Source organism: Lissotriton vulgaris, chromosome 9 (assembly GCF_964263255.1).
Source record: "Lissotriton vulgaris chromosome 9, aLisVul1.2, whole genome shotgun sequence".
Lineage (NCBI taxonomy): Eukaryota > Metazoa > Chordata > Amphibia > Caudata > Salamandridae > Lissotriton > Lissotriton vulgaris.
The window spans coordinates 599,767,919-599,783,691 of NC_141697.1; the positions used below are offsets into that span (position 1 = coordinate 599,767,919).

Here is a 15,773-nt window from a genome sequence, read left to right on the forward strand (position 1 = left end):
CATAGAAATCACGTAAAGAGCAAAAAATACACAGTAAACCCAACCATATGTTGAGAAAGTGGTATAAGAACCACGACTCGTGTCAAGGCAATGTCTAGAGGACTTAGAAGTGTCGGCCACTCAAGGTTAGAGACTAGGAACCCCACGGAGATTGTGTGCAGTGTGGGAACACAAACGCGTTCTCCGTACAAATCAATGTATAAGTTGCGGTTGCAAGTTTAAAGAGAAAGGACCCTTCCCAGTGGACCCTGAAGAAACCCTGTGGAAGACAGAAGTTTGGAGTGTCACCCCGCCCTTGGATACCCTAGTACCCACGTTACCTACACCAGGGAAGCCGGTGAATAGGTGTGAAGTAGTGTTGGAAACCGCTGTCCAACCCAATGGAGGACTTCCGGAAAGTGCCGCTGCTGGAAAGGAGAAAGTGTCTGGTGGAATCCGAAGGTGGATTCTTGTTGAGGGGTACCTGCAATCAGAGGGGACAGAGTCTGTCACTCAGTAGTGACCCAAAGACCTGGAAGACGAATGGCCACCGATGTCAGGTGTTGCAGGAGAGTTGATGGTGACCTTGACTCTGCAGCTGTGAAGACCAGGTAGTGTTGAGGAAGACCAGGAGACGTACACGAGCTGTGCCACGTCAAATGTCGAGAGTTGAGGGGCCGGTGTGCGTCTGAAGCACCAACAAGCCTTGGCAACTGCAAATAACGTGGATGTCAAAGAAGGTGCAATGTCGGGACCAGTAAGGTCCAAGGGGAATCACCACAAGCAGGGGAGCCAGGGCAGGCCCTGAGCAATCAGTGAAGCCCAAAAGAAACAAAGGTGACCCTCAAATGGACCCACAGGACGGAGGCACTGGAGTCACGAAAGGTCCTCAAGCAGCTCACCAAAAGATGCAGGCCACAATGCAAACGATCCGGGGTGGACGAAGATTCTGGCCACTGGAGATCCTCGCGGTTGGGACTACTTGGAGCCCGAAGATCTTGGTGGAAGGAAGCCAACAAGCTCTTGCTACGGCAAGTCGACGCAGTGCACAGGGGTTCGGTACCTGCAGCTCCTATAAGGGATACTGGCCTCAAACTTGGTGAGAGGGATGGGCATGCCTTGAGAGGCGTGGAGAACCACCACCTGTGTTGCTGAGCATTTTGGAGACCGTGGGAGCTGAGGATCAGCAAACCGATCAGCTTCGTTGCGTTGCGTGTCCAGACGGTAGACTTTGAAGTGGTGTCTTAATTGAATAGTGTCCCACGACTAATCTAGGGACCCACCCACAGGTAAGCCCTTAAGTACCCTAGGGAAAGGGTTGGGACGATTCAAGGTTCCCTCCCAGGGGAGGAAGTGGACAGTTGGGAGGATACTCCCATGTCCTTGGTCCAGTTTCACACCAGAGCAGGAGCCAACAGAGCTTGTTTGAAGTGGACTATGCATGGAGGCACCAAATGTGCCCCTCATGCAGACTGAGTGGCGCTGGCAAGCACACCCACCCAACCCCAATACACTAAAACCTCCCTGTGACAGGATACCTATTGTTCTGCCTTCCCCTGCTCGAGCCTGGCTCAGCAGCAGGGTGGCAGAATCGTGCCTCTGGTCAGCAGCAACCATTTTGTGCTGTCCGGGTCTAGAAGACTGGTACCTGGAGAACTGAGAGCCTAAAAGAGGCCCGTTCTGATGCTTGGAATCATACCTCCCACACTGTTTATGGTGTGGGGTATTATTCCAAATTCCAAAATGTTTGATACCAAACATAAGATTTGTTGCAGCCAGTTTAGAGATGGTCATCGCGTAATTACGCGTTGCCCGTCTATATGGTATATGGATGCTTCACTTACAACCCGGGAGAATGGACTCTATAGGCTGTAGGGCTGCCCTGCTCTTGTAGGAGCACCATCACACTTAGAACCAAGCACTCTGCCTTCAGGTTTGCAAAGGCCTACTATAGGGGTGACTTACAGGTTTTAAGTGCAGTAACCTTAGATATAGGAAACCTATTTATTTCGTAAGTGGTGCTAGCACCAGCTTATACAGTCAGCAATGGCAGGCCTGTAGGTTGAGTATGAATAGTCTCCCACGGGTGGCATAATACATGCTTCAGCCCATAGGGGACCTCTGGGGTACCTATGCCCTGGATAGCTTGGTACCATATACTAGGGACTGACCAGGGTACCTCAGTATCCTATCTGGGATGTACCGAAGTACTTGACATAACAATTTAAGGGCGAAAGCAGAGAGACTGCGGTCCTGATCAGCAGGTTCTGTAGTAGGGGATCTCTGTGTATAGTCATAATCTAGTGAATAGTCCCGCCCATGTGCGCGGACCCCGGAGCAATCAAAAATAATCTCTTAAGTTGTTAAAAAATGCAGAACTACACAGACACTTAAGAGAGAATTTGAAGACCGATAATGCAGGCACTCCATGACGTTGAGCGTCACTGCTCCATGACTTTGAGGCACTCCATGACGTTGAGGCACTCCATGATGTCGAGGCACTTCCACGACGTCGAGGCACTTCCACAACGTCGAGGCACTTCCACGACGTCGAGGCACTTCCACGACGTCGTGGCACTTCCATGACGTCGAGGCACTTCCATGGGCTGAAGATGCCTTCAAACTCCCCTGCTCCAAACCTGGGAGCCGAAGCCTCCTAGAAAAGAAATTACAGAGAAGACAGGTGTCAAAAGACACAGGCAAACACAGAATATAAACCCTGTGCTTAATTCAGCTGCAGACAATGCACTTGTCAGACAGAAATAGTACCAAGACAAGAAGACTGCAGAAATTCTGCAAAAAAAAAAAACACAGCAGAATGTAAGTAAGTACATTTTTTATTGTATATAGTTAATGCAGAATGTAGCTAAAGACCAAAGACGTCGAGTGAAGCTGCAAAAACACAAAATTATCACAAAAATTGAATAAAACAAGCTAAAAAAAAAAGAGCTAATGCTCCAAGGTCTTGCTAGCAGGAGCCGGAAAAAAGAACTTAAAGTAAGAGGGACCTGCTGTGCATTCTGGGATACTGAGAGAGTTCTGGAAGGTTCTCTTAAAGGCACAGTATCCTGTTTTGAGCCACATAATAGCAGCCTATGGGGCTTGTCTGTCCATTCCTTCCTCTCTATCATTCCAGAGGGTTTTGCTGAGAAAGGAAAGTTTTTCTCTGTGGAGAAATCTGGACAGGCTGTGCTGATTTGGGTTTTTGGTGGAATTTCTAGTAGAAGTACTGGAAAGTGTAGCCTGTGGATATAGGCTGCATTATCTGTCTTTAAATTCTCTCTTAAGTGTGTGTGCAGTTCTGAATTTTTTGACAATTTAAGAGATTATTTTTGATTGATCTGGGGTCCGCACACATGGGCGGGACTATTCACTAGATTATGACTATAACAGAGATACCCCTACTACAGAACTGGAGTTACAGAACAGAAACTACTCCATCCCAGTCCGACTAGTCTGAAACCATCACGGCACCAGGCAAAAGGTGGGAGTAACCATTCAGAAGGATCCTACTTTCCTACACTCGCCCCTTCTATACCTCCCATTTCGCAATCTAGCAGTGGTCCATGCCTACCCTCCCTCTTGGGGAGGGGGGGGGGGATTCCCACTACCCCATTTCTGAGCGATGTCCCTCTTTGCTACAATACAGCCCAGATTCACTAGAAGTTTCTGGTATCGTGACATATGTCAGGCCCCATATGCCCAGAATCACCAGTTTCAGTTGTAGATTCAAGGCAACCCAGTGGCCTCCTACAATGAGCTCCGTACCCCAACACAAAAGCCTGTAGGCTTATTCCTCACAAAAGGCCTGTAGGCGTGCGCAGTCCCACAGTGTGTGCAGCAGTGTACCTTCCATCCCGCATCCTGTAAAGCAGTGTGCGCTCTCCGCCCTGCCAATTTTGTACAGTAAGGGTCGCACGTAGTATGTACAGTGTAAAACTTTTAGTTGAATCAGGTGGTAACTAGTCTTTATTGCCACCTCTGCTGGGAAGGCCAATGCTGTCTGCCAGTCTTTACCCTCTATCTCCCCCAGGTCATGTTCCCACCCTTCCCGCAGCCTTATCATGGGGGCTTGTGTGTTCCGCTTTATGGTACCGTATGTCAACAAAATAATATTGCTATTCACAAGGCTTCTCCTCTTTTGACCCTGCTCTTTGGAGAAAATACCCTCTCCACCCACCCTTAGTCTAAACAGAACACCTTTCTTCAGTACCCTGAAATCTAAAGTTAAAGCTCTAGATTTCACAGTTCTCCTACTTCCCTGTTTCACTTTGGACAGTTTCTTTTCTTGTGCTCTGGAAATTGCATCACTGGCCATTGGGCCTAAGTCCATACGCTATACAAATACCCAAAATTAATTACAAAAATAAACGTACATGGATGTAACTTTGACAGTACATGGATGTTATTGAGTGTGATCATCGCCATTAAATCCTGCCCTTTCGACATCTTGCAATGTTCCTTGTCCCTTGCACAACATAGTCTGGTGGTGACTACAGGCAAGGCAGTGCCGAGTGTCTGAGGAGGAACTATCATATGTACTACTGACAATATCCTCAACAAACAAATCACTGTCTGGGAATTATCAGTAGCTCCCAAAGACCTGATTTATTCTGTTGCTTTATTTCTTGTACCAGTCAGCGTGGCGCCTGAACAGCCCTTTGTGTAGTAAAGTGCTGTTCAAATAAAGGTAAAACCGAAAAAATTAGACATGCAACAATGCCTGAGAATTAATTGTGAGGACATTTACAGATCCTCCATACTATAATTCCGTTATGGGAGAGAATGTGTAATCCTAGATAGGAGGACCAAGGCTGTTGGTTGTGTGGAACACTTAATATGACCTAAATAACTTCTTCTTTAGTTTCAGATAAAGCACTAACCAAGAAATTCCTGAAGAAGGCTGCCTGTTCAATACCCAGTGATCCAGACAAATATTTGAAATTTACTACTTCAGTGCTGCAGAAACTAGCAACTAAAACTTATGGTGCCTGTTCACCTCTCCAGAAAGCACTCCGCCAAAATGAGTCTTCTGCTACACTAGTCGAGAAAACACCAGACCAGGAAAAGACTACATCCACGCGTTTTCCTCCATGGAAAGCAGCCTCCACATCAGGTACATTTCTCACAGACACAAAAGCGTGCTGAGTGGATATAGGAGTTCTATATGTAGCTGTCTGCTCTGATTGTGAATGTAAGAACTATGTACACAGTTTTGCAGGGATAGTGGATGGAGCGATTTTTCACTGCACTGTGAAGGAAGGTGGAAGTTATAGATCCACTTTTACCACATGGCCTTCCCTCCCACCACCATAATCCGCAACATCGACTGTATGCACATCTGTCCCCTAGATAACGGATGCAATCAAATAGTTCTGCTGGGATAGTAGATCTAGACTTCTACCTCACACTTCTGGGAAACTGGTTGTAATAATTTCACATTATTTTATTTTATTCCTGTTGACACATTTATTGGGATGGTCGAGAGGATAATGGGTACAACAGAGCGATCTAGTCTGATGTTCGGCCTGAAGAGCTCATCCATTGATTTTTTTTTGTGTTCTTTCTGTGGATTGTTCTGATTGTACCATGGGAAAGCACTACAATTTGAAAAGTTAAATCGGGTCTGTTTAAGCTACTCGCATGGAATCGCTGTGAGAGTTCTAATATATGAGGTGTACAAAATTTAAATTTCTGCATGTAGGTATTTTATACAGATTATTGAAATGTATTTTACCCACATGTGTCTGCTAAGATAGTGCACTTGTTACTTTGTTCACAGAATATATTAGATATTGATTGGTTTTGATATAGACAGTTCTTTACTCTTGTTCCTTTGTTTATTTTTTTATAATTTTAAATTGTCCAATCTGAGTGATGCAAACAATATTGCATTCTCTCTTATTGTAATTTTAAAAAAATACATTCTTATATGAATTGATGCTCCTTTGTTATTTTACAGTTTTTTAAAAAATATATTTTTTATCTGTAGCAATAAACAGTATTTTAATGCCTGAAAGGCTACAGAATAGGGTTTATTTAGCTGCCTTACCTACACATTCATCTTATAAACAAGCACTGGGGTTGCCAATAGGACCTCGCAGTAGGAAAGTTGGAGCTATTGGTTTTGTAAATGACAAAGCCCTTTATGTTTTGAAAATGAAAACAAAAATAAAAGGCATTGTTATTTGCAATTGTAATAGCTCCAACTTTCCTACTGCGAGACCTATTGGCAACGCCAGTGCTTGTTTAAACCAAATCAGTTGTCCCTTGAAAATGTTAATTGTCAGGCATTAATGTAGAAATTGGCACAACACACCTATTACAGGTAGTGACACCCGTTTCCCTCATGCTGCGTGTGTGTGAGAAAGAGGGGTTGTATGTCTAACAACACAAGCATACGCAAGGCAAAGAGCAGTCCATGCCAGCCTGTCCTTCAGTCACACACACAAAAAGCTGCAGTAAAGGTAGGAGTGGTGCAGGTCCCATGTGAGGGTGGGAGTAGCCTGGTATGCAGCATGATGCGGCCCCATGTGGGTCTGTGATGTAATTACACAAAGTCCTGTTGGCTTTAATTGTCATTTCAGATTCATGGGGCCTGGCCATTCAGGGACAAGAGCATCCCACTCAAAATATCATGGGGAAATTGGACATGATTTGCATTCAGCCAAAAATTGCAGAAACTCCTTGGGTACAGAAACTCCTTGGGTAAAAGAGCCACAGGTGTGCCATGGCAGGGCTCATTATTATCACTTTAATCTGGAGTGGGGGGGGATATTTTTCAGGGCAGGTAACATATCCAGTCATCTTAGAGGCGAGCAGGGTCACTCCATGTCACAAGGACACATTTTTCAGATCTGGGCCTGTAGTCGGGTTTAGCTATATTAAAGAAAGTTCTGGCAGCAATGGCGTCCTGCCGCAGGTTTGCTAGCAGACCCGTTCATTCGAATAAGGGACGCCCAGGCGCCTTGAAGCCACCAAGTCTCTATGAGCTTTGCAAGTCAAACAAAAAACACATTACAACGCAGCAGGTACGAGGTGAGAAAGACAGAGCAGAGCGCAGAAAGACAGAGCAGAGCGCGGGAAGACAGAGCGAAGCAAATCACTCGAAGGGGGAGTGCGACGAGATGAAAGAGGGAATGAATGCGCGAGAGCAGAGTGAAAGCAGGGAGTAGGAGGAGAGTCTTGAGGGTGATCAAAAGCGGCGCAGATCAAATAGGAGCCATGTCCCCTTTCCCTCTCGTTCTGTGTAAAAGGATGAACAAAATCACAGAAGGTAAATGGCGGAGGGAAAGAAAAGATGGGTGTGGGAGTGATAACTGCAGAGGAGGCAGAGAGTGGGGGTGGAAATAGTGAAGACAGGCGGGAGGTGAGTGGGAGAAAGTGAGATTGTGAGGCAAATAGCAGCGTAAGAGAAACACTGGCGCGTGGGAGGAGCGAGGTGAGAGTCATGAGCAAGAGACAACCCGGTGTTGACAGAAGCAGGAGAGGCAGTGGGAGATAGGAGGAAGAGACAGCGGGAGAAAGGAGGAAGAGACAGCGGGCGCGAGGAGGAAGAGACAGCGGGAGAGAGGAGGAAGAGACGGCGGGAGAATAAATCTGCATACTGCCTGCTTGTAATTTACTGGCTGCCCAGCTGCGGGTGAGAGAGCACTGCGTTTCGTAGTCTGCTTTCCATGTGAGCCTACGAGGCAGTATAATGCACTGCTCTCTGCACGTGCGCCGGGGCCTGCGGTGCTCCCACACAGACTGCCTCAGGAGGAGAGAGGGGGAAGTATGGGGCGAGAGAGGACAGTGCCAGAGGAGAGAGAGGCGACAGGAGGAAGAGAGCGAGCGGCAGAAGGGGTGGGAGGTGGTCTCGAGTGGGAAGAGACAGTGACGCGGAAGAATAGCAGCAGGGAGCAAGTAGATTGGAGGAGAAAGATAGATGGGCGAGTTAGGTGGAGAGCGAAAGCTAGAGAAGGAGGCAAGAAGCTGCCAAATGTGGGCCGGGAAATTGAAAGTACGGCCGACCAGCGGCCAGCCATGAATAATTAGGGGAGGAGAAGCCGCACAGCACACGCTGGGAGAAGCCCTTTGATGTGCTGTGCGGCCGTGAAAAAATGCAGGCAAAGAGGCTGGATGCTGGCTTTCCAGCTAGATTGAGGTAGCTTAATAAGTGGAAATCTTTTGTGGGTTCACGTCTGCGTGATATATGGTGAAGGGAGTAGTTTGTCTATTGATCTGTTTATCCTAAAGGACTCCTTACGTCCAAGAGAATGAATTTCCTCCTACCAACTTCAGACAGCGTCAGGTATTTGTGAAAGCTTTGCAATGTGTGTCCCCTGGATTATGCTCACAGCAATACGTGAACACATATGTGAAAGGTTAATTCTTTCAAATCTTGTTTCCCAGTGAGTCCATGGTGTTACTGGCAAAACAACCCAGTGCATCCATCAAAGCAAAAAAGGGCTATTCAGATGGAATATGGAGCTCTTCAACACTGTAATGACAACATCTACAACAAACCAAGTACAGTTCACCACAACATGACAACATTTACACATACACACACTCTATTTCGCCTGATGATAGCACTCAAAAGCAAACCAGCACACACACGCACAAACAACCTCCTAATCATAGGAATCAAAAGAAAACGAGAAATCACCTTATCAGACAACACTTTCTGTCCTGTCACCTAAAGAACACACACTCTATCCAAATCAAAATACCTTATCAAGGCAACCGGTCGCTGACCAACAATCCCAATTACAATACACTAGAGAATAGTATTCGATATTTTAGGATGCTACGTATGTTCTCACCCAAATATCCTCTAAGCAATCTCCAGTGATGGAGAGCAGCACAAAAACACACAGATCAGAGATCTGAGGCAAAGGCCCACCAAACAGTACCACAGTGCGATGTAGTCTTATCAAGGCAGCTGTGTGCTACTGAATACCACAACACAACATAAACAGTAAATATATAACTCAATAAAGTACACAATAAAAGTTGAACCAACAACGGAATCCTCCTTGGCCAATTTTATATTATTGACTCTCATGACTGTTGACATGTGCACGCTGGTGTTGTGCAACTGTGCACCACTCTAAGTATAAGTGAGTATAAACTCCAGTACAACAGCTTGCTCAATTCATGAAAGCAGTTCCCCAGATGAAAGTCGCCAGACAAAGCAAGTGGCGTTTGGGAGTGTTTTAACAATGAGTGTGTTCAGGCAGCACCTCGCCACCTTTCCCTCCATACCTCTGAAGTTCTGAAGGGTGCAGCATTGTAGCTATAAGCAGGGCCACTGGAATTATTCGATTCTGCGGCAGTGCCTTTTCCTGCATAATTATGGATTTGCCAAATTTGCACCACAATCCATCATCTGCTGCGTAGTCTGCAGATATTAACCCAAAAGAAACATCCAGCTGTTAAATGGTCGTCTTTCAGTTACTAATTTAGTATTTAGTATTTGGTTGTTAAACTGGTACTAATAGGGCAAGATATTTTCCCAGACAGAATTACCACCATGTGTAAAAAAAATACAAAATAAGGAAGTAATAGTATCAACAAAAAGTGCTGCATTATTTGGCCTTTCTTGCCACATAATTTAGTCAAACCTGACGCCTAATTTGGTGTTCCCCTGCAGCATAATTGCAGTGGCTCTGGCTATAAACTACCTCATAACTTCAGTCATCAGAGAGGTCGAGGACACAGCTCAGGCATGCCTGGGGGTAGGCTCAGCCCGTCAGACATGCACAGGTCAGGTTGTGTTCAGAAAGGTGATACACAGCGCTCTGGTGGAGAGGTGGGGGTTAAAAGCCCAGTCCGCAGTGCATACGCACTCTGTCAGCACTCCAAACCCTATACCAGGCTCTGTGTCATAGTAAGCATGTGGTTGACAGCACAGGGACTAGCACTCTGTCACACTATTGAAAGATGAGAGCCCGTCACGTTGTGGCAGTTATATCAAAAACTGAGTTTAGGATGAAGAGCAAGAGGTGAGGCAAGTGGGGATATGTACAGCTGGGCATCACAATGGAAGTAATTTAAATGCTGGTGTCGCTTAGTGTGTGTGTGTGTGCGTACATCAGTGTGTCCATGACTGTGTGTGTGTTCGCGCGCGTGTGTGTGTGTGTGTGTGTGTGTGTGCGCGTGTGTGTGTGGGCATCACTGTGTTGTGCACATCTGAGGTATAGTGCTGGCGCAGGCACAGTGCTTACATTCTTGGCACGCTGTAGCCATCAATGGAACGGTGTCCAATGGCAGCGCTTTAACGCTATTGATACACAAAGAGTTTCCGATAAATTGCCAAAGTTAAAGACATTCTATTGAATCTGCTACTCAGGACCAGCTATACACCTACCAAAGCGCTTGAAGGCAGTTATCTATGTGCAAGGCGCTATGAATGACTCATGGGATTCTAACACGGGGTGTAGATTTGCCCCCAGTTAGCTGGCGACTGGGTGGGAATCACTAAAACGCAAGCAGCTGAGACTGGACGGGGACACTATGCAATCAGGACAGCTGCACCCAAGGGCTATTTAGGCGAAATAAAACACACAAACCAGAATCAACCTTTCTGCATTGAGCCCTGCTCATAGCTGGGAGGGAAGTAACATTGCAATGCAAGGCGACTTCACCCTCTTCACTAATAGATTGGCAGAGGGCCGCCCACAACCGACAGAAGGCCACACAACCGGCAGAGAGCCGCACACAACCGGCAGCAGCCGGAAGCACCGCATTACATAAGGAGAAGCCAGAGGTTTGAGAAAATACCATGTTGCTCGTCAATGAGATGGATTGCTATCTACTCCCTCACACGAGGATATGGGTGACACATTACCAGCGTCAGTTCCAAACGACAACACTTGAAATCGTTTTGAGTTGTTTGTGGAACATCATTGATAAACAGTATACTCCGTAAACACGAGCGTCACATGCCTATTGTGACATCCGCCCGTCATCTGTTTGGTGCACGTCCACCCCTATCTGATGTGAGGCGCATCACAAAGCACACTGGTTCTGCCGCTAGTGTAGCCACGATAAATGCAGGGGCTTCCCGGAGACTACTGCACATAGGGTACTCCTGACACAGACTAGTTCACCTGGCACGGTAATGAACATGTTTTATTTTTTATTATAGTTTTGGTATGTTATTGAACGAGAGGTATAAGATAAGGATGTTTATCTGGACTGTTAGCAATATCATAAAGTGACAACTGCATAAGCAAAACATATTAAAATGCACAATTTATTTTGTATCCACAATAATATTCATATTATGATGCATGTTAATGACCTATGAAAGTACATAACCAATAAAGATGATTGAAAAACAAAAAGGAGGCAAGAATCTGCCAAATGTGGGCCGGGAAACTGAAAGTACGGCCGGCCAGCCATGAATAATTAGGGGAGGAGAAGCCGCACAGCACACGCTGGGAGAAGCCCTTTGATGTGCCCTGCGGCCGTGAAAAAATGCAATTAGGAGGGAGGGAGGGAGGCTGATGCGCGTGCTTGTTTGGTCACGTGATTCACGTGAACTTAAAGAAAACCGCACGAACGAAACCCTTGGTTTCACGAGCATTTTGAGCACTTGAATTTTCGCTCCGCTCAATGCGCTTGCGCGCATTGATAGGTCGCGAGACCTAAAAAACGCCCAAACCTCATTCATTGAGGTGAATGCGCTCTAAATCCATTCCTTCTAGTGATCACCATATCTTAGATTTCACCTGCACATAGTGTGTGACTAAGTCCATGCTCTTCTACATTCCATGTAAGTTTATCTTGGATTTTATTTTGTAAGAAAGGCTTACCTGCATTTTTTTCCAAAGCCCAATTGTTGCCGGGTACCTTATAGAATTTTTTGTCTAAGATGCTTGGCTCAGAAAACATCAAGTCTGAAACGTTCTAAGGTATTTTTCTGCACTGCAATTCGGTCTTTTATGTCTGCCTGTCCTTTGTCTCCAATGGATGGAAAAATGAGGGAACTGATGTAGGAGGACTGGTGGTGTGGGCCTCAAATAAGGCTCTGTGAACACCACGTCCAGAGGGTTGTATGACAGAGGCACACATGGCTAAGTCATACATTCCTCTACAATGCTGCCAAAACAACAAATGCATCTTAACATTGCATTCCTTTACCACACATGCCTTTACCACGCAATTTTGTGGTAAAAGCATGACTGGTAAATGGATATGTGTGGTACAGATCACACTCCAGCCCCCCTGCCCTGAGCCCTAAAAATAACCCTGACCCCCCCTAAACCCTAAAAACTACCCCCAAACTCCGCTCCAGCCCCACTTACAGACATCATCCACGTCTGCTGATCCTATCTCTTCCTGTGCCCGCCCATCCGCGCAGCTAGACCGTGCCCTGCCTTAACCACACATATGTGTGTTTTAAGGCAAGCGTGGATCCGTTTGCGGGGAAAGGGCACACATGGCTCAGGCCGCATTGTAAAGGCTGTATCCCTGTCCTGGGAGACACCACAGTCGAGCTAAAGATGTGGTGCCACCTTCTTTGTGGAAGAGGTAGTTCAACTTTTCTGAATCCTGTCTGACACTTGTTGTGATTCATAAGGGGAGGAATCTACAACATAGATTGTGATCACATACTTATGATTTGTCCCCGGTATGATGATCTGCATCATAAATATATATGGCCCCTTTTGTTGCCCATGAATTTCAACCAAGCGAGACCTGCGTTATTGTATTTCGAGTTTTTAACTAACCCTACAGTATGTTATTTTTTATCATGGTATCTTTCTGGTTTCTTAAAGCGAGTTAACCTGTGATCTTTCTTTTATCGTTGTTACTGTGTATCTAATGAATTTTACTGTGTTCAAATGTTATGATTCTTTTTTTTAAATAGAACAAAGTATATATTGATTCATTGATTTTGTGCAAAAGACCGAAAGATAGAAACTCCTGGCCTTTGTACTCTCCAAAGTCTTTTTCTTTGCCCCAACTAGATTTTCTCTGTAACTGTCTTGGCTGATTGAGGCAGCACATATTGATGTCTGGCCCAAGCTGCAATGACTTTTTGCAGTTGCAGAGGGAGGGTTGTTTTTCGCTCTTATTACAATGTTCGGGGGTTGGAAAGTCTTGTGAGACACCACTGACTCTTAGTGACTGTTTTGGGCAATGGTATATGTAAATCATTGACAGCCCTCAAGGCTTTTCTTACCTTCAAGATTCCACTGCTAGAAGACATATTTCCTTGCACTTCAACACGCATTTCAAATTTCTGCACCAGGAGAGTGTAGCCCTCAAGATCATCACTACTTTGGGATATGCTCTGTCTAGATCATCACATTTGAATACTATTCCGAAAATGATCTGTCAGTAATAGACAGCAGTACAGAGGTACCATGCAGCACTTTTTGTGTGTCAACACTATTAATATTGCTGATCTGTGAGCTCAACAGAATCTCAAGACTTGTACAACCTGATCTTAGCAATCATGAATTTTTGTCTTGAACCCCGCACAAGACTTGATACAACAAACAGGACATGGACTCACATGCACTCAATCCAGGATTATAACAATGCATGCAACGTTACTAGTGTCTGGAAAGTTTACGGTGTGTCTGTATATGCTTGTGAGATCATGAGAGGCTGTGGGTATATACGTATTCTGGAGTAACCTCCATCATTGCCGAGATGGATCTTTTTTTGGATGATCTGTAGTAATTGTTGCTGAGGGTTTCGAATGAGACTTCAGCTTTGTTGCGCATTGCTTGAGAAAATTACTCTTTTCCACTATAAAGTCTTGTGTTTTATGTTGATTGCCTGGCACTCTCCTCTCTCATAGTAGGGCTACATTGTTCCCCCTAGTTGCATGGGTTCCACCTCCTCAGCAGAGGGTCAGTCTTATTTTTCTTTTCCTTCACCACTTGCACTTTATGATCACTTTTATTTTGTCCCCACAACATTTGCCAGATTGGAGTCCAGCTTAGTCACCATATTGATAAGTCTTAGACAAGACATGGGTACATCAATTATCTATGTCTAACCTGTACTTCAACTCATCCCATAACTCATGGTACAAAAAGGAGGCCTTTGTCTCCTCTGGTCATTGTGCCTCGGCTATGAAAGGTTGAATGAGTTTAAATATTTTAGAAAAGCTTAGGTTTCCTGATTTAAGTTAAACAGCTATGTGTTAATGGATTGTACACATGTGTGTTCCTCAATAGTTTCTTCTCTGCCTTAACCTGATTTTAATTATTGAGCAGTGGACCATCTAGTTCTACCTGAGTAATAGTCCCTGGATACAAAAGAAAAAAGTGTCCAACTTGTTTTGGCAATGAAGCAGGTCTACAAAGGAAATGTAATTGGCACTGATTTAGGGAAACTGCAAAGTTATTGGCTTTGCAAGAGGAACAGTCAAAGGGATCATTTATTTGAACTACTAGTGAGCCTGCTAGAGTTGAGATTAACTGGGTTCACATAGGGAAGCTCTGCCGAACAGGTGGTAGACTTGTGCCTTGTTTCATGTTGTGGAAGGATGGCGGTCAAAGAGCCAGCCTGGATGTTGGTTGGGTCCATTGATGGTGGATAAGGAGTCCTCTAAATGCTGAATGAAGGATCCTTTATTCTGTGTGACTGGCAATCTCCCTGCCGAAGGATATCCTCTTATTAGGTCTCCATCATCTTGGCTAGACCACCCGCAGTGACTCCTTGCAAATTCTCTGGCAGGAAGATGAACATGCTTTACTGTAGGAGTCCTGCACTAACCTGCTTGGTTGTGTGATGTTGTTATGCAGGCATGATGCTGAAAACCTAACCCCCAGCTTCTCTTTCCGTGCCCCCAGAGAGTGTAACTTGGTAACAGGAACACACCCATAGTATGCTACCCAGGTGTGACTCCCTTAATAATAGGGTTTTACAACAACTGGGGTTGAGGGATAATTTTGTTAAACAATGGTGCCCATGTGAAACAACTATATCAGGTTTTGCTGAAGGTGATGTCTATATTAAAATGGTAATGGAAATAATTAAAGGATGGGTGGTTGTTCGCCTTGTCCCTCTTAATAATCATACTGACAATGTAAACCTTAGTCTTAAAAATCAGAAATAATAAAGACATAAGTGGTATACAATTTGGACCAAGAGGACAAGCACACTTTGCAAGACATCAATACATATATTAGTGGAAGAGATAGACCTTTTTTCTAAAAGAAAGAGAAATCTGAAATGTATAACCCCTCACTAGATATAAAGTACAGATTGTGACTAGAAAAAACATGTTTTTAAGAGCACTTTGTCAGGGACCTAAAAAAAAAAACCTTGCTAAAAGAAAACATTTGTCCCAATTCTGGTTTGACAAAGTGAAGTCAGTCGCTCTGTATGGAGTGGATTTGTTAAGATGGAATACCTACCCGGGTTAGAAAAAAAATTGTGAAGGATATTCGAGTTAGATCACCATTTGGTGACTGAGGAGCAACATGTGGAAAAAAAGATTATGCTACAGAGGCATAAGAGGGCTATATCAGGACAATACAAGTTTAAGCAGTTGCTTTTTACCTTCGCATTTTGGATAGATACCATTTTGTAGAAGAGACCTTGGATTAGTGACAGAAGAGACACAGAAGCCGGGGAGCAAAAGCGACCAACTGGTAGCATGGCTGATCAAATCAGCGACTCGTAGCACAAAAGTAACATTGGCCCAAATGCACAAGCAGGACTCTGCAAGCAATAAATTATATTTTCAGTGATTAATAATGGACACTTAATACTCAAACATCCCCAACACACGACCGTTATCTAACCTGCTAGTTGGGGTCAAGATACCTATCCTTAAT

At 44.9% G+C, this 15,773-nt stretch overlaps 1 protein-coding gene across 1 annotated transcript in view; it reads left to right on the forward strand.

Annotated features, from left to right (window-relative positions):
- The window catches only part of LOC147691934 (uncharacterized), a 407,861-nt gene that overhangs the window by 288,123 nt on the left and 103,965 nt on the right, over positions 1 to 15,773 (forward strand). The window contains exon 16 of the mRNA XM_086939486.1: positions 4,844 to 5,095. Within this exon, the coding sequence (XP_086795612.1) occupies positions 4,844 to 5,095 (252 nt within the window). The remainder of the gene's footprint in view (positions 1 to 4,843; positions 5,096 to 15,773) is intronic.